Consider the following 24,041-nt stretch of genomic DNA (forward strand, 5'->3'; position numbering starts at 1 on the left):
GTTTGGATCCTTTTTCTCTCCTGTCTCCTGTCTAGTCCACTTGAAGCCCCTCCTTCCTCTACCTTCCCACTCCCATTCCTAAACTCTCCTGCTTAGCCTCCTCTTGCTTCCAGGACTGATTTAAATTATTATCCTTGCACAGAAGGTTAGGGCAATGTGAATATCTGTGCAGACTCTCCCTTGTATTTCGACTGCAGGAAAGATAGATAGAGATCCAGACATCAGCTTGGTTGCCGTGAAGATCCACTTACTCATGAGGCTTCATAGAATACACCCTCCAGCTTGATATAAGAGCGAGCTCTGCCAAGCTGACATTGACCCAGCCTGCTACAGGGGAATCACGTTGTGCATGCTCATCCCCTGCCAGTATTGGGTCAGTGTATTGGGTCAGAGTGGGACTCCAGACATCTAGAAGAGTCCTGGGTCCTTGCCACATGGAAGTAGAAGCAAAAAGTGAATACACAGGCCATGCAGACAGGAAGAGTGTCCATTAAAAGGAAGAAAAGGGCCCTTGGGCCAGGCATGTGCCCTGACCCTCCTCCTTTCTCATCAGTGAGATAAGGAGCATGGCTTGTCACGTGCAGAGGAGTGAGTAGGGAAGGAAAGAGAGACCAAAAGAATTATTCCTCTGGAAGGCCCTACTGGAAGCATGAGGACAGCAGAGAAGCAATTTCCTTGACAACCTACTTTGCAAATGAGAAAGGTTAATCCCTGGCTGGGAGCTTTCTAGCAAGTGGAGAAAACCACAGGCTTAGAGTCAGTGACCTGGACTTATATCAGTGATGGATCAGTCATCTATTATCACAAATAATGCTCTTTAACAAAACAGCCCAAGCTAAAGAGCTTAAAACAATGAGCATTTATTATAGCTCTCAATCCTGCAAGTCGGCAGTCTGGGCTTATCTGGGCTCACTCGCGAGTCTGTGATCAACTGCTGTGTCAGATGGAAGCTGGCTGGTCCAGGATGGCCCCAGCCATGATGGCTTGTCTGCTCCACGTGTCTCTCATCGTTCATCAGGCTAACGGGGGGCTTGTTCACGTGGCAGCTGGGCAGGGTTCAAAGACAGTGGGCGGTAGCTGCACAGTATCTTGAGGGTTAGGCTTGAATCACTATGAAGTCACTTCTGCTGCATCCCATTGGCTGGAGCAAGTCATGTGGCCAAGCCCAGCATTAATGGGAGGGGAATTGGCTCCTTCTCTAGACCAGAAGGCTGTGAAGTCTCATTGCAAAGGGTGTGGATACAGACCGGAGAGGAGAATTGGGGTTTATTTTGGCCATCAACCTACCACAGCTAGTTTGATATTGTTAATAGAGAATGTGTCAGGACACCAAATGTTTTGTGGTGGGATGGGTTCATGTATCTAACCTTGGAGTTGTTTACATAGCCGGTCAGTGCTGTTTCTAAGAATTTAAATATAGAGGAGAGTAAAGACAGACTGCAGTTAGTGCATATAATTTTCCCTCCAAGGCAGTAAGCACCTGTCAGATTGTTTTCAGTCAAGCCACATACCTTGCAAGCTTAGCATTTTGGAGGAACTATAGCTTTCTGGTCCATGGAGCAGCTGAGACATGGAGACAGTCTTCAACAAAACAGAATTTTGGAGCTGGAAAGGAGCCAGGCAAACAGATGGGGAGCTGTAGACCCAGAGGTGTAGTGATTTGACAGAGGCTTCATGGCTGACAATGACTGTGCTTGGACCAGAGTTAGATTGCTCAGCTCACAATCCAATGCTCTTTCAAAGACACGGTAGTGATCTCATTTTACTTGGCATACATAAACCCCAGCTCAGCCCTCAAAGAAACTGATCTGTTCTTTGGGACCTTGCAATACAAAGTGAGCTCTGCAGAACAGCCATATCACCTTCACCTGGTAGCTCATTAGAAATTCAGAATCTCATACCTGATGCCACAACAGCTAAATCAGAGTCTGCATATTAACAAGATGCCCAAGGGATGTGTGTGCACAATATAGTTTCAGATATGCTACTTTAGGACAGTGCTTCTCGACCTTAGCTGCACATTGGAATCATCTGGAGGGGATTTACAAATACTTATGCCAGGGCCCCACTCCAGAGATCCTTAGTTTTTTGCTCTCAGGTGCAATCTGGGCAGAGGGAGTTTTTCAAAGCTCCCCAGATCATTGTAATGTACAACCAAAAAAGGGAACCACTGCTTTAGAAGCCACAACTCCTCTGTAGTCCATCTCTAACGCACTGAAGATGTTTGCAGCTTTGTTTTAGGTTTTCTCCCAGTGCAATAGGCTTGTGATTTCTTCATGAATAAATACAACCTTCCAAAGACCCTAATTAATTACTGCTCCTGTGCCATGGTCAGATGTGTAGGGTTAAGGTATTTATAAATTACTGAGGAACATTTAAATGTTTTTATAAGGTATGAAGGTAAAACAATGAAACTGGTCATTGTAAGGAATTTGCTAAAAGCCTACTTTGTTCCCCAAAAGGATTGGCATTAATGTACAATGAAATCACACATGATAAAAGTGTAGTATATTATAATTAGAGTGAGGATCAAGAAAAATATAAATCATAGAAGAAAAGACAGTAGAAAAGAATACAAATATGCAGACTTCATACTTGAACATTTTAAATAATTAAGCTATAAATTTGATTTTATCAACCCTCCTGGCAGTCCAGTTGATACAGTTATAAAATTTTTCATCATAGAAAGAGCAAGTGGGAGAAATAGTCTTTCCTCCAGGAAAGCAGAGCTTTCTAACTCATAAGAAATGTTTCATGAGTTTTTTATGTGGGGACATGAAAGACATAGTGAACCATATACATTTAAGAACATTTCTAGGGCAAAAGTAGGACTGGATTTCACTTGTTTCTTTGACTATCTTTTTGTTAAATCTTTGGTCATAGCATTAAAATCACAACTGGTGGAATACAGTTCTGGAACAAAGAAAAGAGAAGTTTGAGTTTCTTCTGGTGTGTGTGTGTGGGCTTTATCTAAGATATAACTTAGCGGAGAAGCATGTGGAATCCCCCTCTTTAAATCTGGCCAGGTATCTATCGCTCCACTTAGAGAGAGGGAGAGAAGTGGGTTGTCTCTCTGCGCTGGTGGAATCACTCTTTCTGTTCTCTTAATATCCTCAGGTGAGGGAAAAGGATTTTCCAGCAAACTGTTTGCATCCTGCCCTAAACTCTAGAATGCTTGAACCCCAGTCATGATAGGACAAATACTCTCCAGCGTCAAGTCACAGAACAAATTCTAGGAACTCAATACCCTAGGGCTGCCCTTTGTGCTGTGAATCAATTGTTTTCCCCCGTTCTCTTCAGGATCTCTGTTTCTTTTTCTATAAAATGGAGAAATGACTCGACTGATCTGGAGTTTAAGGGCTAGGGAATATTTTTTCTTAAATTTTTTGTATATACACATGCCTCTCTCTCTCTGTCTCTCTCTGTCTCTCATACACACACACATATGGGGGAGAGAGAGTATATATACATATACATATATATATTTGTGTGCATATATTTATCAGAGAGAATTGACTGATTTTCAAAATTTAAATTGAATTGAAAAGCTTTGGGCCTTGAAGATGGGCCCTGGAGAGTAAATTGAAGGTGCATGGTCTGCAATACTGCTGTATTTTCAGTGTGCACATGAATCACCTGGAGATCTCGTTAAAGTGCAGATTCTGACTCAGCAGATCTGGAAGGGGGCTGAGATCTGCAAGCCTAACAACCTCCCAGGTGATACTGCTGCTGCTGGCCTGGGGGCTACACTCTGAGAGCAGGAGAGGAGTTCTACAAGCCATGTGGTTCTCAAACAGGGCTGCACGTGGAAATCACCTGAGGAGCTCTAAAAATTACTGGAACCACTCCCCAGAGATGTACGGTACTCAGTCTGGGGACAGCCCTCAGGACCAGGGATCCCAACGAGCAGCCGTGGTGGATGCCACTAAAGTAGAAGCTGCCCAAGAAAGCACGGCCTCATCTGGCACTTTCCTAAGAGCAATTAGAAAACCTTAATGTGCAGTCTGCAGCCTTTCATCTGGTTTCAAAGAGATAAAATCTTTTAAATGTGAACAGTCCTTCTCATATATATATGAAAAAAAGTCTCATTTTGCAAAAGAAAAGAAAACCCACATGATCTTATTCTGTATGTCATTTAGATAAATCAAAAAAAGTTGAAGAGTTTGCCCCTCTGCCCCACAGTTTCGCAGGTTTCTCTGGGCAAACCAGATTAGTATCTAGAGAGACACCAGATGGGAATGTTAAAGAGACTGAGAGTGAAAGGAGCCTGCTAACTCTGAACTGTATAATTTCTTGGCATTTGCTAAGAGTTACGAGAATATTCAAGGTGCAATCCCATGTCTTTGACTGGGTTTAAGAGATGGCGTTTGCCTCCTCTCCAACTAAGCCGCATCCCACAGCACCTGCTGTTATCCTTCCCTTAGACCTCTGGCCTACCCACCCTCCTGTGGATCCTCACCCATCAGCTCCTCCTTTACTATCACCTTCCAACTCCAACTCCATGGTCCATCTCTACAACCTCTTTCGAGCCCTCATCCACACCTACTTATCATCACAGCATCTGCCTTCTGGGATATGTCCAGTGTTCCAACCTTTTCAGAAGCTACCCTCAGAGTGCTTCATATTTACTGAAAAAGGTTAAGCAACCACTTGGCTTGGTGCCACTCTAATGTTTTTAAACAAAATAATAATTTACATGTAATAAAGACAGATCATAAATGTACAGCCTGCTGAATTCTTACACCTGTATTCGTTCCCCCTGGTGGCATGGCCCAGATCAAGACACAGATGATTTTCATCACCCAGAATGTTCCCTCGAGTCCCTCCCAATCAACAGTCTCTCCGCTGGGGTAACCACTGTTATGACTTCGATCTTCAAAGAGAAATGGATAACTAATAATTAGGGTGGTTTGGTAAAGCTGACCTTACTCTAATGGGCTTTGAGGTTTCGTATTTCTGAAATGTTTGGAAGATTTGGAGCCCAGCTTTCCTCCACTCTTGTTTTCTCACAGGGATGTCCTTTTTCCTTAGTGTCTATGGCCAATCAATTTTTGAAATATGAAGTACAATTACAGTATCAACTTTATATTTTAAAATGTTATTTAACCACCTAGCCATTTTATTGCCAGATTAACAAGTTTCTTCACATTTATTACGCCTTGAGGAGATAATTTCCATGTTTATAAAGATTGCTTGAAATGTCAGGTTGAAGAAAGCAAGAGCAATTTAAGTTTTGGACACTCAGGAGTAAAATTTAGTTGACCAAATTTAAAATCAATGTGCCTTGTGCTTCTTTATATAAAGAGAAAGCAAGTAATTTTGACATTTAGTATTGCCTGTTAGCGATATTTCAAGCATCATTTAATCAGCTGGTTTGTTTTTATAAGGGGGTATCAATCAATGTGTAGACTAAGCATTTTGTTAGTTACTAAAATTTTAAATGCCAGAATCTTGAACAGATGTGATGCAAAAGGTGTTTCTTTCATCGCAGTGAAAGAATTTTGAAATTGCTATGAAGGTTAATTATTTCAAAGAGCAGTCAACTTGTTTCCCCCCACCCCCGATTCCCATAAATTTGAGTTTTAAATGCCCTTTCTTAAAAAGTTTGTTTCTCTGACTGTGTTCAAACTTCAACTTCCATGTGAGACCAAGGGAAGAGATGTTTATTTGGTGTAGAGGTGTTTATTTGGTGTAGGATCTATATTTTCTAAACAATATAACTTCTACAGTCAGTTTGTTCAAACACTACAATTACATGGAACTTTGAATAGGAAGTGAGCTATGGTAGGTCTGTATAGATTAGAATGAAATAGCAACACATCCTAAAGTAATTTGGGTGGAGAATAAAAATATATATTCGGGGCCTCCCTGAAGAGCTGGGGGAGGATGCAGAGGTGTTGGACTTCCTCACCTGGATTGTTGCTGATGTTCTCACAAACACTGGGGACTGATAGTTTGATGTGCTGAGCCCTCTGTCTTGGGGCTGGCCCCTGTGAAGCTTGTTGCTGCAAGGAGAGGCTAAATCTGCTTGTAATTGTGCCTAAGAGTCTCCCCCTGAGTGCCTCTTTGTTGCTCAGATGTGGCCCTCTCTCTCTAGCTAAGCCACCTTGGCGGGTGATCTCACTGCCCTCCCCCCTACGTAGGACCTGACTCCTAGGGGTGTAAATCTCCTTGGCAACACAGGATATGACTCCTGGTGATGAATCTGGACCTGGCATTGTGGGATTGAGAACATCTTCTTGACCAAAAGGGGGATGTGAAATGAAACGAAATAAAGCTTCAGTGGCTGAGAGATTTCAAATGGAGTCGAGAGGTCACTCTGGTGGACATTCTTACACACTATATAGATAACACTTTCTAGGTTTTAATATATTGGAATAGCTAGAAGTAAATGCCTGAAACTACCAAACTCCAACCCAGTAGCCTTGACTCTTAAAGACGATTGTATAACAATGTAGCTTACAAGGGGTGACAGTGTGATTGTGAAAACCCTGTGGATCGCACTCCCTTTATCCAGTATATGGATGGATGAGTAGAAAAATGGAGACAAAAACTAAATGAAAAATAGGGTAGGATGGGGGGGTGATTTGGGTGTCCTTTTTTATTTTTATTTTTTATTCTTATTCTGATTCTTTCTGGTGTAAGGAAAATGTTCAAAATAGATTGGGGTGATGAATGCACAACTATAAGATGGTACTGTTAGAAGTTGATTGTATACCATGGATGATTGTATGGTATGTGAATATATCTCAGTAAAACTGAGTTTAAAAAAAAAAGTTTGTTTCTGAAAATATTTTATATTACCTCACCAAAGTGTATACTTACATCCATTTCATTGCATCACAAAGTGGGTGGGGCTTGTCAACTGGCTTTTACTGTCCTTTCCACTCCCTCAAAGGTTAGAATTGAAGGGGCTGACAGAATTAGCTCTGGTTTTCTATTATGTTGGGGAGGAGAATTTTTAATAGGTAAGAAAGGAGCTTGCTTTCAAACCTTGGCTCCGCCAGCTGAGCTATATTAGGCAAGTTCCTTGACCTCTCTGAACCTTATTTTCCTCCTTCACAGAAAAGTGGTAACTGTACCATATATCTCAGAGTGGGATTGTTAGGCTTAAATTTGGAAAAAGTACTTCAAGTTGTTCCTGGCACACAGTAAGTATTTAATCAATATTAGCCACTAGAAGTTCTTTTAAACCTATTTATGGTATGTGGCAATCACTTTATTCATCAGCCCACAAATTATTTAAAGCTGAGGTGAGAAAAGGCTAAATTCTTGTTTCTGCCCCTCACATCTCCATTGCCTAAGGTTGAGTTTACCGCCCAGCAAGAAAAGGTTTCTCTGAGTGCTACTGCTTGAAAATTCCTTTGGGAACAGGATTTGATTTCTCATCTAACCAATTGACTTGGCCCATAAATTGTGAATTGTGAGTCGTCACTTTTTTATTTTTTAGTTGGCCCATAACAAAACTTTTCCCCCATCTAGATGATGAAAGAAACAACTTGTCTGCATTTAAGCTGTGGAGACCCCATCCAGGAGGCCCATCTTGAGGATTTTGAGGAGGGGACAAAGCAGAAAACCGGCATTCATTTCCCAAACCATTTTAGGATCCTGTAGCGGCAAAATGTTTGTCAGCATCTGTTCCTAGTGTGAAGACAATAGAGTAAACTTGGCAGAGACCTTCATTTTTATCTTAATTTTGCTGCTTCTGACTTGGTGAATTCCTTCTTTGCTGAGCTTCTTTTTGCAAAGAGCTTCTATCTTTAATGTGCTCCGTCTCCCTCCACCATTAACTGGATGTACCACTGGAGAGCAGGGAATATATATTTTTACACTTGTTTCTGTTGCTCCCTGTGGATTGAGCAGATTGCTCAAATGCTAAGTATTCGAGAAGGCAAATGTAGGTTTGGGAGAAGTATACATCTTGACGTTTCCTCTCCAGGCTTCTAAGTTCCTGATGTCACACCTGGAAGATGTCCTTTCTTTGTTGCTCCTACTCTAGAGGGTTTAGTGGACTGCACTCCTATTTTGGGTAGTACTCTAGCCAGTGCTGGGGCAACCTGCTGCCCACTTCATTTGCACCACTTAACCTCTGGCTTTGGACCTGGCAGTTTCTCTCCTGCCACTCTGACACAGGAATGGGAGCAGAGAGAAGAATATCTCCATCTCCATGAGTTTTCACAGCTCCTCGAAGGAAGCAAGCCACAATTGCCCACAGATAACCAGTCTGGCAGTAAACCCTTGCATTGGCTTTCTCCCATTCTGTTTCACTCTCCCCAGTGTTCCTTGACCCACCTTCCCAAAATAAACTACCTACATGCAAGCCTTTGTCTCAGCCTCTACTTTTGGGGAACCCAGGCTAAGACATGAAAATAATATTAAATCCTTATATCTGCCATCTTCATGTTAAGAAATAGATCATGGAATCTTGACTCATTCTCTGAGCACTCCCTGCACCTACACTCAAGAAGGAATTTTTTGTTTGAAAAAATGAATAAAGTAACAAATAGAGATACTTCCATAGACCTCATTGCTACCCAGACACAGTACTAAACAACAGCAAGCAAATAATGGTTAAATTTTCAACTACAGTATGAATAGTCTCAAACTGACTTCAAATCCAAACATAAATATTTTGACTTTTAACTCTGGTTAAATGAATGGACTTCAGCCCAGCAGCAAGAAACAGGGCTAAACACCGTTAACATTCACTTTGCCAAGTTAACAATAGAAAGTCACCTTGAGTGACCATCTTCCTACAGAACTCATCACTAACAGGGTTGGTATCACTGTGATTTTGGGAGCAGAGAAAATAACAACCAATGGAGTATTTCCCAGTTAATGAGGAAATCTCAATTTCTAAAAAATCCACCAAAACCTTTCTTAAATACATTTTACTTTCTTGTAATTTCTGCAGAATGTAACAATATTTTAAGCTAGTGGAAGAATTGGCTAATTTGTATTTCATGTGATTAAGGTTATGGCAGAATTTGTTAAGAAGGGATTTAATGGTTAGAAATCCCTGTCAGTCCCCTCCACTCCGAGATATCCTGCCTGACTTTTCATAGTTTCCAGGGATATGTGATTCTTAACTACTCACCCAATTAGCCCTACCCCTGTGGTTACCAAAACAGATATGTGTAGAAAACTGAAAGAAAATAGAAGATTCGAGGTCTTGATGTTACAAAGTCCAACCAAAAATTAGTATTTTTTTTCCCATAAGAATCCAGTAGGTCAGATTTGTTTGTTTGATGTCATTATGTACCCAGCTTTTCTGGCCACATTGCTTTATAAAAACAAGGCAAGTCATTTGCTCAAACAGGGTATGAATTTAGACCGTTTAAAAAGGAGATATTTTCTGAGACCATCTTTGGTTTACGCTGGAGTCATGGGAATGGTAAGTTTTCTGGCCTCCTAAGAAGCGTTTACCCAGAAAGACAAAATGGAACACATTCCTAAGGATCACAGAAGGTATCGTTTTTTAACAAGAGATGTGAGGACTTATTAGAGCTAAGTTGTTAATTACACACTTCATTATTGTCAAGGTTAATACAGTATGTGAGAGCAGAGGCACTTTTTCATCTCTTCTCGGGAACAAGGGAAGACAGCTGTTCTTACCGGCAGATCCATTATAGCTTATCGTGGGCCAACAGCCCACTGAAGAAACGCCATGAAATATGGCCCTGTCACTGGGAGCCAGAGCCGACACTGAGACAGTCCAGGGCACAACGAAAGACAATGAGAGTCACTGCTTCATATTCAAATAGATTGGCTTGCATTGATTTTTAGTGCTTGGCCGTTCCCTGCCATAAAATTTGCCAATACTCTTGAAGTCATTTTATTATTGATCTCTATAAGACTGCACAGTCTTTTGCTTTAATAAACATCAGATGTTGACAGTGATGGATAGTGGTTCTTCCTATTTGAAGTCGGGTTAAACCGAGTTATAAATTTCTGCATGTCCAGATTTTTTTATTATTGCTTTACCACCTAGCATTGCAAAAAGAGAAACTGTTGTCCAGGAAACAAATACTGCCTGCATTCTAGTTTAACTGGTCTTCCTGATTAAATAAGGTTATACCCTTCTTTTTCTTTTTCATTTTTAGGCAGATCAGCAATTTAGTTTGAATAAATACTTACGTTGGTAGCCCCTGCCATTTAATACTGAGTTGATAGTTTTCCTTGAAAGAGAGAAAAGCACGTATTTAAGAGTGATACATTTACACCATCTCCATACCTTATAGATGTTAAAAATGAGATCTGAGAAAAAGACTATGTCTGGACTGAGTTTTAGTTTCTTTGGCTTTGTTTTTATGTTTTCATAGGTTTTTTTTGTTTTTGTTTTTACTACAGGTAGATTAAAATTTCTACCTTTCAGATGTCTGCGACCACACCTTCACCTTCATGGTATTCAGGTTTTATTTATAAATAATCCTAAAGCTTATAGCTTCATAGTAAGATCATGTTGCTAATGAAGTGGGGTGTACCAAAATGGTAAAATCTTTTAAAACAGAAATGATGAGATCGGTTAAGGTCTTCATTTTGGCTAAGCATAAGAAATACTCCAACCTCACAGGACATGGGAAAATACCTAAACAATGTAGATCACAACAGCCAACTATCAACTGATTCTAATACAATATGTGTGTGTACATGTAATACTACTTATGTACATATCTACATAAAATACAATATATGTTATATATTTAACAATATATGTATTTTTAACACTATATTTAACGTGTGTATATTATATATATATATATAAATATATATGTATGAATATATTCATGTGTGTGTATAAAATACTGACTCCTGTTATACCAAAAAGCATATCTCAGTCTACCTTTTTTTTTAATTACAAAAGTAACCTTGATTGTAGAGACTTTGGAAAATATACTAACACCATTGAATATGCAAAGTGAACCACAGAGCAGCCCTATAGTCATCACTACTGCATCAATTATCCTTTTTCTTCCAGCAGGAAAAGCTAAGATTTATTCTTCTAACTACCTGTTGTTTGCAGCTTCCTTTTTTTCCCTAAATTATTATCAACCTAATTTACAAGTGAATTTTATACATAAATTAATTAACTGTGATTTATTAATAGCTACTGTATGCCAGGAATCATGGTAACTGTTTTTACAGATATTATTTCATTAAATCATCACATTAACCCTATGAGGTGAGGCTTTATTCTCTCCATTTCTTGGATGAAGAAATTGGAACTTTAAAAAGATAAGTAGTTTGCCCGATACCACATAGCTGATAAGTGCTATAAGGCTAAGATTCAAAATGAGGAGAATAAATCCTGTATTCTGGAAGTCTGAAGTCACAGCACTCTCTTTGTTCTTTTAATCCACCCCATCTTTTCCTGCAAACCTTGTCATTGTCAAGCACAGCTGACTGGCTTTGTAAGCGGTTTGTGATTTCTTTCTGTTCCTAGTATTCCAGTGTTATTTAGGCTCATTAAAGAGAACATTTGGGCTTGGCAATTTTTCACCAAGATCCAGGTACAGCCACATCATTACCCAGGCCATTCAAAATTCAGCAGTGATGATGCACAAAAGTATGGACAGAGCAAGCATTACAGTTATATACAGTTATAAGAAGATCACCTTTGGTCGCAAATTAATTCACACAAGTCATCTTTATTTTGATCCCTATTGGCACTTCCAGAAAGTGCCTTCCTCTCCTTTAAAATTCCATAACCTCAATAGTTATGTGTTTTCCCTAAAAGGGGGGGGAAAAAACAACCATGCCATGCTACTGGTTTTGGAAATCATTTGAATAATGAATGTAAAAAATAATAAATATGCTTTTAATAATCAAACAGTTGTAGACTGCTAAAATTGTAATCACCAGCACATAGTTATATGGTTAGGGTCTTCTATTTTGGTGGAAGGACAGGGGGAGAGCATTTGCCTGTAAACTGGTTAAGAAGACAATTACAGTCTATATATTCATCTAAATGACTTTTTGGTGTTTAATTAATCCCTCCATTGATATAGGTGAAGAAAAATTTGCAATCTGGGGTTATTGTTTAATATTTGATTTCATTTGCCCTTGAAATCAATCAACAATTTTTTATATCATATACTATGACATATTCCCTGAAATTTATTTTCTTCTTTGGTTTAAACTGGACAGGGTGGGGATGGGATTCTTCCATCAATTTAAAAACAGGAAATGTTTTTGTTTAAAAAAGTATTACTTTTCTTATTCCCAGACAATCGTTAGAGGAAACAAACCAGGCAAGGAAGCCTCCATCAACGGCCTGCTGGAGGATTTCGACAACATCTCCGTGACTCGCTCCAACTCCCTGAGGAAAGAAAGCCCCCCCACCCCGGATCAGGGGGCCGCCAGCCACGGTCCAGGCCATTCGGAAGAAAATGGCTTCATCACCTTCTCACAGTATTCCAGCGAATCCGATACTACTGCTGACTACGCGACAGAAAAGTACAGAGAGAAGAGTCCCTATGGAGACGATTTAGATCCGTATTATAAAGGCAGCCACGCGGCCAAGCAAAATGGGCACGTAATGAAAATGAAACCCGGGGAGGCCTACTATTGTGAAATGCAGCCTTTCACATCCGATATTTCCCGATTTCCTGTCGATTTTCACGCCGCCTTGGACCCCCTGAGCAAACCAGGTGAATACGCTGACCTCAAGTGGGAATATCAGAGAGCCTCGAGTAGCTCCCCTCTAGATTACCGAGACCCGTTCCAACTCACGCCTTCTAGAACTGCAGGGACCAGCGGGTGCTCCAGAGAGAGCCTGGTGTTCAGCGAAAGCGAGTGGGGACCCAGCCCGGACGACTATGACAGGAGGCCCAAGTCGTCGTACCTGAACCAGACGAGCCCTCAGCCGGCCATGCGGCAGAGGTCCCGGTCCGGCTCGGGTCTTCAGGAGCCCACGATGCCCTTCGGAGCCAGTGCGTTTAAGAGCCACCCCCAGGGACACTCGTACAGCTCTTACACCTACCCTCGCCTGTCCGAGCCCACCACGTGCATTCCAAAGGTAACTTACGTCCCAGTCTGCAGAGGGGGTGCTAGCACGACCCCCTTATGCAATCAGATTCCAACGAGCTTGCTTGCCTTTTAAGTGAGAACCCACGTTGAAATCCTCTCTTATTTTGATCCATAAACCCCAAGGGCAGAGCATTTATTACAAGGTACCAATATCCATTAAAATCAGAATCTGTCTTTGGGGTCTCCTACAAGGTTGCTGATTAAAAGGTAAAGAAAATTTTATTCATTGGAAAGATACTCTGATATACTAAATGATCAATATTATATTACCATATTTTTATAAGTTCTCTGTTAAAGAGCATACAATTGTAGAACATTAGATAAAGTAATACTGCAGTTTCTGTATTCTGGACTCTGGGAAAGTTCACGTGGACCAACCGGAAAGGAAAAAACTCAGGATAATGTAGTAAGTTTTTAATAAAGCTAATTCAGTTTAATTCAAGGGACAAACTTTTGTTTTAAGAGTATGTTCTTTCTACCGTTTTTGTGCTGAAATTTTTTTTCGTGAAATTTTGAGGACAGTAGATAGTAGCTTGTTGCTGGACATTTTTGGTGTGCTTTTTGTTTTGTTTTAATTCCTCTCTTGGTAAAATTGGGGGGGGGATGTTGGCTGCTGCAAATTTGCTTTGAAATCTGACTGGTCCATGATATCGCAAAGTTTGGGAATACTGTTGGAGAAGTCACTGAACCTAAAAGCACAGATTTTTCCATGAGAGCCTAAGAGAATCTAGGGCCTTATGGAAAAATGACTTTGAGAATAAAGTTGTTTGTTTTCCCCTGGCAGCTTTGAAGTGTTTTTGCTACCTCACCGGGATGGTGAAAGTCAAGATGGAGCATTTGGTGGTAGATTACAGAGAGATCTCAGACTGTTGAGAGGGGCTTGATTTCTAACTGCATGATCATGTAGATTGTTTTGTTTTGTTTTGTTTAGATCATGTAGTTTTTCAAATGCTGTTTCCTCAGCTCAACAAGCTCTGGAAGGCAAGCCTCCTGCATTCATCTGCTTTATTGATTGTAGATGGTCAATTTGCTTATTATTTCCTTTGCTTATTATTTCTCATAAGTCCAATCCAATATGTTGAAGAGAAGCCTTTTAGGGGCATGCTGGGATTAATTTTAGGAAAAAAAAAAACAAAAAACAAAAAAAAGCTGTCATTATAGTTACCAAGATATAAAATTAGAAATAAAGCCTAAGGAAATAAAGGCCAGAAATATATACCTCCAGTTAAAATTCAAATATTGAGAATGTTTTTCATCCCACTGTGTTAATTTATTTGAACTCCCATGGCCACAGTGGTTATTGGAGAGAGTTCTGTCTCATTAACCACCAGGCCAAAAAGCTGTATGACACTGTACACATATAGCATGATGCACGAGATAGTTTGATTTCCTGTGCTCTGTGAGTACTAAAAGAAGGAAGCCCTTCCTCAAACTGTAGTGAAATAAGTGAATTGCTACAACCCACAGCTGAATACAATTACATTCTTATATAATTATTTTACCTAGGAGAAAACATGATTTTTTTTGTGGTTTATTTGAACACTGGTGGCAGGGAGCTGTTTTAGGTCATAGTCGTAAAGAAAATTGTGTTCAGTGGCACAATTGTGTTCATTCTCAGAGCCATATTTGGCCCATTGACATGTTTGGCCCACCCAATCAATATTTATTTCCAAAATCTAGGAAAATCAAGAGGTTTCACTTGGAAGGCTGGATTTCTGGGCTTCTGGTTTCTCTTGAAAAAATGGGGCTATTTAGTGACACTGGGCCTGCATTTTCCCATAGCCATGGAAATAGGAGGTAAAGGCTGTCCCCATTAGAAGGAACATGGGCTCCCCAGTTGGGCACAGGCCCTGCCCAGCCCACTTCATTTATTTATCCCATTAGTCTAATCCCTAGAGGCATTTGGGATTTAGTACAACCACCAGAAATCCTGACTGCCCATTTCACAGAAGGGAAGACTGAGGTCCAGAGAATCTCTGCAGCACACCTAAGATTTTACAATTCTTTGGTTGTAAAACAAGGAAAGAATCCAGGTATGATGTCTCTCCCAGTCTTGAATTTTCCCATTGTTCTAGTTTGCTAATGCTGCCAGAATGCAAAAAATGGATTGGCTTTTATAAAGGGGGTTTATTTGGTTGCACAGTTACAGTCTTAAGGCCATAAAGTGTCCAAAGTAACATATCAGCAATTGGGTACCTTCACTGGAGGATGGCCAATGGTGTCCAGAAAACCTCTGTTAGCTGGTAAGGCATGTGGCTGGCGTCTGCTCCAAAGTGCTGGTTTCAAAATGGCTTCCTCCCAGGATGTTCCTCTCGAAGCTGCAGTTCCTCAAAAATGTCACTCGTAGTTGCACTTGGGGTATTTGTCTTCCTTAGCTTCTCCGGAGCAAGAGTCTGCTTTCAACAGCTGTGTTCAAACTGTCTCTCATCTGCAGCTCCTGTGCTTTCTTCAAAGTGTCCCTCTTGGCTGTGGCAGCTTGTTCCTTCTGTCTGATCTTATATAGTGCTCCAGTAATTTAATTCAGACCCACTCTGAATGGGCGGGCCAACACCTCCATGGAAATTATCCAATCAGAGTCATCACCCACAGTTGGGTGGGGCACATCTCCATGGAAACACTCAAAGAATTACAATCTAATTAACACTGATAGGTCTGCCCACACAAGATTACACCAAAGATAATGGCGTTTGGGGGGACATAATACATTCAAACTGGCACACCCATTATATTTTATTTCAGGCTTCAACTGCATTTCCCAGTAAAACCTCTGACATGTCCCACTGACCCTGTGGGACTTTAGGTTAAATGGAAGAATAAGAAGTTGGAGGAGGAGTAGAAGGAGAAGGAAGAAGAAAGAAGAGAAAGAGGAAGGGAGGAAATGAGAAAGAGGAAGAAAGGAAACAAGGGAAAGAGAAAGAGGGAGGAAAAGAGAAATGTTTTTCCTTCCGTATCGACTCCCTCTTCCTGCAGACATCCAAATAGAAGGCAAAGCTTGTATTGAAATCTAAAATATGAAATATGAAATCTGGCTTTGTCAAACACAGGAAGCCTTATTGTGGCTCAGGGAAAAAAACAATATATCCACCCATGGGAGCTCTACCGAAGGTTTCTTCAGCCCTTATAATCAGGACTCAGACAAGCAAGCTGCTCCTCCATGTTTCACAGGAAACTCGTGAGAAATCTGTGAGCAGGTTCCGTGGGAGGGTAGGAGGTGGGAGGCATGTTAGTAATTAAAACGTTTACTTGATTAAAAATGTAACATCTCTCTAAAAAGACTTAGGTGCCTGTGTCTTTGGAACTGTATTTCTAAAAAATCTACCAATCACATTTGGATTTTCTGCTGAGGGAAGAAATAGCAATCACGACTCAGATAATTTGACTTTGCCTCATGGAAAATTCGAGAAGAAGATGGGTAATGTTTACATCTCCAATAATAAGAGAAAGAATGAAACTTGTATAGGTCTCTGAATAGAGCAAAAAGGAGGAGCTGGGGTGTGTGTGTGTGTGTGTGTGTGTGTGTGTGTGTGTGTTTACATTTTGACCTAGAGAAAAAAAAATACTGATGTTAACCCAGAGTGCAAAAATCCCCCAGTGTTATCTACCTACCTCATTTTCCTGTGAGTGTGACAGGAATTGAGGATGTTATAAAATGTGCAGATAACTTGCATCCATCTTCCTACTTTTAAATGTTTTTTGCTGGGACTGAATAGATGAAATCTTTGGTGAAAAAAATAAAGCTAAACAAAAACCATATATCACCTTTCACATGGTAGAGCTATCACAACTGCCAGATACGGAGAGAGGATGCACTTCCACCTTCATTGCAGACAAGTCTTTGGCTTGCAGGGAGGGGAAAGGCAGGAGATACTGTCAGCCTTTATTTGGTTTTACTCATTCCCGTGCACCGCAGGACGAGACAGCTGCTGGCTCATGTGTTTCAGTACTGGCCGCTGAGAACCACTGAGAAGCCCCCAATTTAATAACATTACTGCCAGGTCATTAAGCACTCACTGTGTGCCGGATACATGCATTGTCTTGTTGGAGCAGCTCTGTAGGGTAGAAATTCTTGCCACCCTCATCATGTTTGGCCAGGGAGACTGGAACAGAGAAACAGTCTGCTCAACTCAGCTCATGTCAGAGCTGGGATCTACTTCTAAATGTGTCTGGCTCCAGGGCTTAACCCCTTTACCAGCCATTGGGGATATCCCGCTCTACATGCACAGAGAGGGTTTTTGCAGGTGCCATGCACTCAACCTGTATGATTACCAGCTCCTTTTAGTACCTGCAGTAGTGAAGTCCCCTTGGGGCACCTTGTCCTGTCTCGTTCTACAGAGGGTTTGTCAACCTTAATGCTTTCAACATTTTGGGTCAGGTAATTCTTTACTGTAGGAGTTGTCCTGTGCATGGTAGGATATTTAGCAGCATGTCTGGCCTCTGCCTACTCCACACCAGTTGCACCCATCCTCCAGTTCTAATAACAAAATGTCTTCAGGCATTGCCAAATGTCCCATGGGGAGCAAAATCACTCCTGTTGAGAACCATTGTTCTATAGCTACCATTTATCAAGCAATTTTGGGGTGGTTAAGCGTGTGGATTCTGGAGATAAATGTCTGGCTTTGAGTCCTAATATTGCCATGTAGTAGCTGGGTGGTTTTGAGTAAGTTGCTTAGCCTCTCTGTGCCTCTACTTCCTTATCTATAAAATGGGGATAAGGCTCCCCACTTCATAGAGTTGTGTAAGGATTAAATAAGTCAATTAGAGCAGAGAGCTAGGCATGTACCAAGTGCAGAGCTCTTCATGTGTTATATGCAGATTGATGATGGCTGTACTTGTTAGCATTTTGCAAACATCATCCAATTTAGTCCTCACAACAATTCTAGAAGAATTCTGGAACATCTCCATTTTACAGTGAGGAAACTGAAACTCAAAGAAGTTAAATCTTTATGGACTTTCCCAAGTATAGGAAGTCAAATGGCTGGACCAAGATTCATAACTTGGTCCATCCAAATCCAAAGTTTCTGTGTTCCAGAACATTCCCATTTTCACAGAAGAAAACCAAGGGGCTGAAAGGTGTATGTGAGGCTTCCTGGTCTAGACACACAGGGCAAGCAGCCCTCACAGTGCTGGTAAAGAATGGGTGATGAGTTTACAGGTAGATTTGGGTGCACAGGAAATGCAGTTCATTCTGTTCTTGGTGGGATGGAATCTTCTGACAACTTTCTTAGTGTCACTGTGATTCATGGTTAAAACATGGAACCATAGGCCACAAAGGAAGAATCAAGACTAGAGATCTCTAAAGCCCTCTTATGCCCTCAGACCATCCTGTTTAGTTTTTTAAAAGATAATCCATATTTTAAATATTCTCACCTATTACAGCAGGCAGTTAAGAGTGCAAGTTCTACTCAGAGCTAGAGCCCGGCAGATATGAATGTTAGTATTAGCACATACAGCAACTGTTTAAAAAAAAAAGCTGAAAAAGAGCCTAGACTTCAATTAGTGATATGAATGAGGCAGATTTGGTTAAGACTAGGGTGAACCAGGCCAGAGGGTAAAGGTTGAAACTGACTGTGTTTTAAAGCTTCGGCTCACATGTGAGACCAAGGAAAGAGGTGTCTATTTGGTGCAGGATCTATATTTTCTAAACAGTATAACTCTACAGTCAGTTTGTTCGGACACCACAATTACATGGAACTTTGTATAGGAAGTGAGATACGGTAGGTTAGTATAGGTTAGAGTAAAATAGTGACACATCCCAATTTGGGCAGAGAATAAAAATATATTTACAGGGCCCCCCCGAGGATCTGGGGGAAAGTGCGGAAGTGTTGGACTTCCTCACCTGGACTGATGCCGATGTTGTCACAAACAGTAGGACTGGTGGTTTGATGTGTCAACCCCTCTGTCATGGGACTTGCCCTTATGAGGCTCGTTACTGCAAAGGAAAGGCTAAACATGCATATAATTGTGCCTGCGAGTCTCCCCCTGAGTACCTCTTTGTTGCTCAGATGTGGCCCTCTCTCTCTCTAACTAAGCCACCTAGGCAGGTGAACTCACTGCCCTCCCCACTACGTGGGACCCGACTCCCAGGGGTGTAAATCTCCCTGGCAATGCAGGATATGACTCCCGGGGATGAATCAGGACCCGGCATCGTGGGATTGAGAATATCTTCTTGACCAAAAGGGGGATGCAAAATGAGACGAAATAGTTTCAGTGGCTGAGAGATTTCAAATGGAGTCAAGAGGTCATTCTGGTGGACATTCTTATGCACTATACAGATAACACCTCTTAGGTTTTAATGTATTGGAATAGCTAGACGTAAATGCCTGAAGCTATTGAACTCCAACCCAGTGGTCTGGACTCCTGAAGACAATTATTTAACAATGTAGTTTACAAGGGGTGACAGTGTGATTGTGAAAACCTTGTGGGTAACACTCCCTTTATCTAGTGTATGGATGGATGAGTGGAAAGATGGGGACAAAGACTGAATGAAAAGTGGGGTGGGATGGGGGGGAAGATTTGGGTGTTGTTTTTTTGCTTTTGTTTTTTGTTATCGTTCTGATTCATTCTGGTGTAGGGAGGGTGTTCAGAGGTGGATTGTGGTGATGAATGCGTGACTGTATGGTCATGCTGTGAACAGTTGATTGTATACCATGGATGATTGTATGGTATGTGAATATATTTCAATAAAACTGAATTTAATTTAAAAAAAAAAGAGTGCAAGTTCTAGAACCAGATTCCCTGGAGTTGAGCACTTATTAGCTGTATGATCTTGTCTGTGCCTCAGCTCCCTCATCTGTAAAAGAAGGTATTTTAATACCTACTTTGTCCCTGCCCTAAGGATTAAATAAGAGCAATAAATGTAGCCTTATTCCCAGGAATATTTCTGGTTGGAAAATGTGTTCACCATATCCATCAACCCCACGCGTAGGAACATTCTCTCTGTAGCATCTTTTACATGTTTTCAACATATTTGAACGAGTACTATCTGACTTTGCCCTCGTAGCCGCTCTGTGCAGACCGTGACTATGAGTGTCCCCACATTAGAGATGTGGTCTCAGAAGCCCAGCATCGCCGTGCGACTTCTTCAAGGCCATGCAAAGCCATCATGACCGAGCTGGCCTAAGGACCCCAGTCTCACCACCCCAGTGCTCATGCTACTCTCTTGAATGGGGGTGAAATTCCAAGAACTCCCCTAAGAAGCCAGATGCTGAAAAAACAGAACATTTAGCAGCCTTAAAGCAAGAAGTGTCATGACTAAACATCACCAGCCAACCCGGCCACTCCCCCCACCACTTTTTTATTTTTGCTCGGGGCAGCAAAAGTAATCAGAGCTGCAGTCCAGGAGGGCCCAGACAGCCAGCATACTGAGGGATTCTGGGTGGAGACAGACGGAGGCAAGAAAAATTGTGGCACTCTAAGACCTTCCCTCTGGGGTCACCAATGCAGTTGTTTTTCACTGCTTAGCTATCGTTTGCTTTCCCTGGAAGGAAAAAGCACTTGAACCAGCCATGTTCCATCTTCCTGCATCAATAACTTGATGACTCACTGTTCTTTGTGGCACTCACTGAGCCCAGATTCAGCCACTCCAGGAACAAAACAGCAGCTCCTCATCTACTGAGGATCCCTGCAGATCCCCTTTTAAAGATCCCTTTAGGGTCCTGATAGCTTATAAAATGACAATGCTGGCAAAATTGGATGGGCTGCACCAAATTTGATAGATTGAGATGGAAGGGGGGTGGGGGGAGAGGAGAGAGAAGCACTTAATATCACAATGGGAATTGTTGCCATTCGAATTTTTTTCTTTAAATATAGCCTCCTATAGGGTGCTCATTAAGGCTCATAAAACATCCAGAGGTAGTTCAGTGCAACATCAGCAGCATCTGTTCCTTCTGATGGACACTTTAGGTGACCTTTGCATATGACTGGACACATCTTCCATGATTGTTCTTGTGCTCCCAAGTCGAATTCTATTTTGGTCTTTAGGAGTGGGTTTTCCCACTGCCAAATTAAAAATGAAATGAATCTAGCTTGATTCTCCGTCCTGGCTTTCACAGAGGCCTTGTCACGTCCGAGGGATATTGTAAAGCAGCGAGCCAGTCCCCAGAGGCCCAGAGCCTCTTCATGTCACTGTGGGTCAGGATGACCTGCTCGATCACTGCTCTGGCAGAGAGGATGTGTTCTTTGAGCTTCCAGCAGCACCTGTGGGGGGTTAACTGAATATCCCAATCCAGTAGTGAAGAAATACCTTAATGCTTGGTAGAGCTGGTCACAGATTTATTCATCTCTCCATATAACTAGGCATTGCCTATTTGCAGAGGTCATGAGCTTCTGGTCCAAACGCTCTGAGTGTGCATTTGCCATAATTCTTTGTGAGGCCAGGAAGTACATGATTCTTCAAACTGCATTTCATAAGGTGCAAGTTCCTACATGTCTAAATAAGAATTCATTATAACAGTTGCAAGGGATTCCGTCACAAAATGCAAAATGCTGTGAAAGCCTTTCCACTGCCTGCAGGTCGGAGAGCCAGCCAGTGCCTGTTGGTCCAGAACTTGACCTTCTTCCCAAGCCCCCTGTGTTCGTCGGGTCCTTCAGGAGATACCTTGGCTCTTTGGGTCCCACCAGGGTCTGCGCAGCTCTAACTGTGTGCTCTGTCCCATTGCCGTCCAACCAGGCAACTATAATAGTGTATGAAATAGGGCCACGCCATTTTGTGACCGAAAGTAAGTAATTCAGAGGAAACTGACCGTGGCTGGGTTCTAGTCGAAGTTTTGCCTCAAGCAGGAGCAGCAGCTATTATGTTTATTAGGATGCAGTGGGAGATAGAACGGTCCCCTAAGATCCAGCCTTCCTGGAGACAGGCTGGAGCTCTGAGGGCACTGCCCACCTCAGCGAGAGCAGCAGAAGCTGGAAACTCGAGGATGGAGATGCTCGAGCCCGTTGGCCACATGCCAGCCTGGCTGCCCCCGTGTGAGGGCAAGTGGGGAGTAGCCCACATCAGCATGTTCCCTGATGGCAGGGAGAATTGGAATTGCAGAACACCATTGAGGGGTGCAGGAGAGCAAACACTCTTAGGAGTAATGGGATTTAATGAAGCTCCTTTGCCTAAGTACCAGCCCCTAAAATATCCCCGCAGAGAAAGCAGGTTAGCCTTTCTCTTTGGGACTCTTACAAGGAGTTATTCTCCTTTCCCAAAGCCAAGGCTGGTCCTGTTACATTTTCCTTTGAGTCAGGTAAGGACAATTTAAGAAGTCCCCTCTCCTCTCTCAGATAACAGAAGCCTATGATTCACTTGGATCCTGCATTTGATTGTGTGGCGCAAATGGTACCCAGCCTGGCTTTTTCATTGTTTGAGATGAGCAGTGTCTTTGTTTTATTGTGCTCTGAAAAGGTGTATTGGTGCATCCCACTGAAGTAGGGGAACCAGCTGCCTCCCACTCTCCCTAACTCTGCGGGAAGTGGAAAGACAGGCTCTCCATCCTTCACGGAACATTCCGCATTCCCCATTCTGTGGGCACAGACTCGCCTCCACTTTCCCAAGCCAGCAGGGTCTGGCCAGGGCCCCCCTGTCACCAGCAAGAAGGCCGCAGTGACAAATGGATGCTGCCGCAGGATTTTTTCTCCCTTTCTTTTCTTTCTCCCGCCCTTTCCCTCCCTCCCCCAGCCCTTTTTTCTAGCCTTGGCATAAAATGGTCAAATGATGTTCTACTGCAGAATTCAATTTCACAGTTCAGTTAGGTCCTTGATTACACTGCCAAATTCAGATTAATGTGCATTTAACTAACATGGATCAGGGGAATTCTGGCTGACAGCCAGCTGTAATCGTAGCAATTGATAGCTTGTGGAGTTTTATACCCTGTCCACCCCACCCCAGAGCACTGCTAGTGAAATTGATTGATTAAATGAATTCGTTGCTATAATTATTTATAATTTTGATACATCACAAGCCTGTGTCTGACCGCATCCTTGGAGATGTCACGTGCATAGTGGAGGGGTAGTCCAGCTGAATCATTAAGGGGGCATTATTTATTCCCAGATAATAAAGTTGTATTTTTGTTTTTTGTTTTTTGTTTTTTTTTTTGCACTTCATGTTTATTCTTACAGCATTTTAAAAGAATCCTGTATAGAGAACTCCTTCTTGGGATGTATGTCATTTTCAGTGACAATTAGTGTCCTTGTAACACTGCAGCTGAGCAGTTTGGCAGCCTGTGTAATAATTTGCACAACGATCGATCTAGTCTTCTGTTATTACTTTGTGCCATATGGAAATCCCCCTTAAAAGGAGGCAGACCATGGTCTCATCTCTAGAAGTTACTTGCCCACAAAATCACAGCACTCTTTCCTTCAGAGGGATGGAGAGAAAGCCTTTGTCATGTCTCTTTATGGTGGCGATAAGGTCTGTGGGGAGACAGACAGCATAGATCTTTGGGAAATGGCTCGAATTATGAGGGATGGGGTTGACATTGGATTCAGTTATTTAAATCCATATCTTTCAGTGGTCCAATTCCACTGCATTCTGGTCTCTACATTCCTCATACACAGTACCATAAGTCTGCTCATATGGACCCCAAATGTACTCCTTTTTTTTAAGAAGTATTTGTAAATCAAGTTGTGGAGAAGGTTGCACAGTTCCAGCTTTCCTCCTTGGAAAGTCTTTCTCACATTCATGAACGTGTACGTGTGCATATAATAGTATTTGTGGGCAAATTCATCATTTCTGTTCCATCCACCAGGATATGATTGAAAAGACAATTGAGAGTAAGGTAATTAAATAAGTATGAAAATTCGAGAGTCTTGTAAGGGTAAGGAGGCCTCACTGCAAAGTGAGCTTGGGCTCAAAGTTGTTCTTGTAGCTGAGTACAGAGTTCTGCTCTAACAGAGCAAAAATTAAAAGGATGAATTATGTTCATAGATGATCAACTCATATTTCTGTGATTATTCCTTATATGTGTGTGTGTGTGTGTGTGTGTGTGTGTGTGTGTGTGTATGTATGTATCTGATTTCCCTAAGCCAAATCT

The 24,041-nt window shown here is 41.8% G+C and overlaps 1 protein-coding gene across 3 annotated transcripts in view; it reads left to right on the plus strand.

Annotated features, from left to right (window-relative positions):
• Positions 1-24,041, plus strand: part of PAK5 (p21 (RAC1) activated kinase 5) — a 328,406-nt gene that overhangs the window by 273,857 nt on the left and 30,508 nt on the right. For all 3 annotated transcript variants that reach the window (XR_005213193.1, XM_037812288.1, XM_037812290.1), the window contains one exon: positions 12,227-13,018. Coding sequence is in view for 2 of the 3 variants with exons in the window: in XM_037812288.1 (XP_037668216.1) it covers positions 12,227-13,018 (792 nt within the window). In the remaining variant the exon portion in view is untranslated. The remainder of the gene's footprint in view (positions 1-12,226; positions 13,019-24,041) is intronic.

This window comes from Choloepus didactylus, chromosome 19 (genome assembly GCF_015220235.1).
Source record: "Choloepus didactylus isolate mChoDid1 chromosome 19, mChoDid1.pri, whole genome shotgun sequence".
Classification (NCBI taxonomy): domain Eukaryota; kingdom Metazoa; phylum Chordata; class Mammalia; order Pilosa; family Megalonychidae; genus Choloepus; species Choloepus didactylus.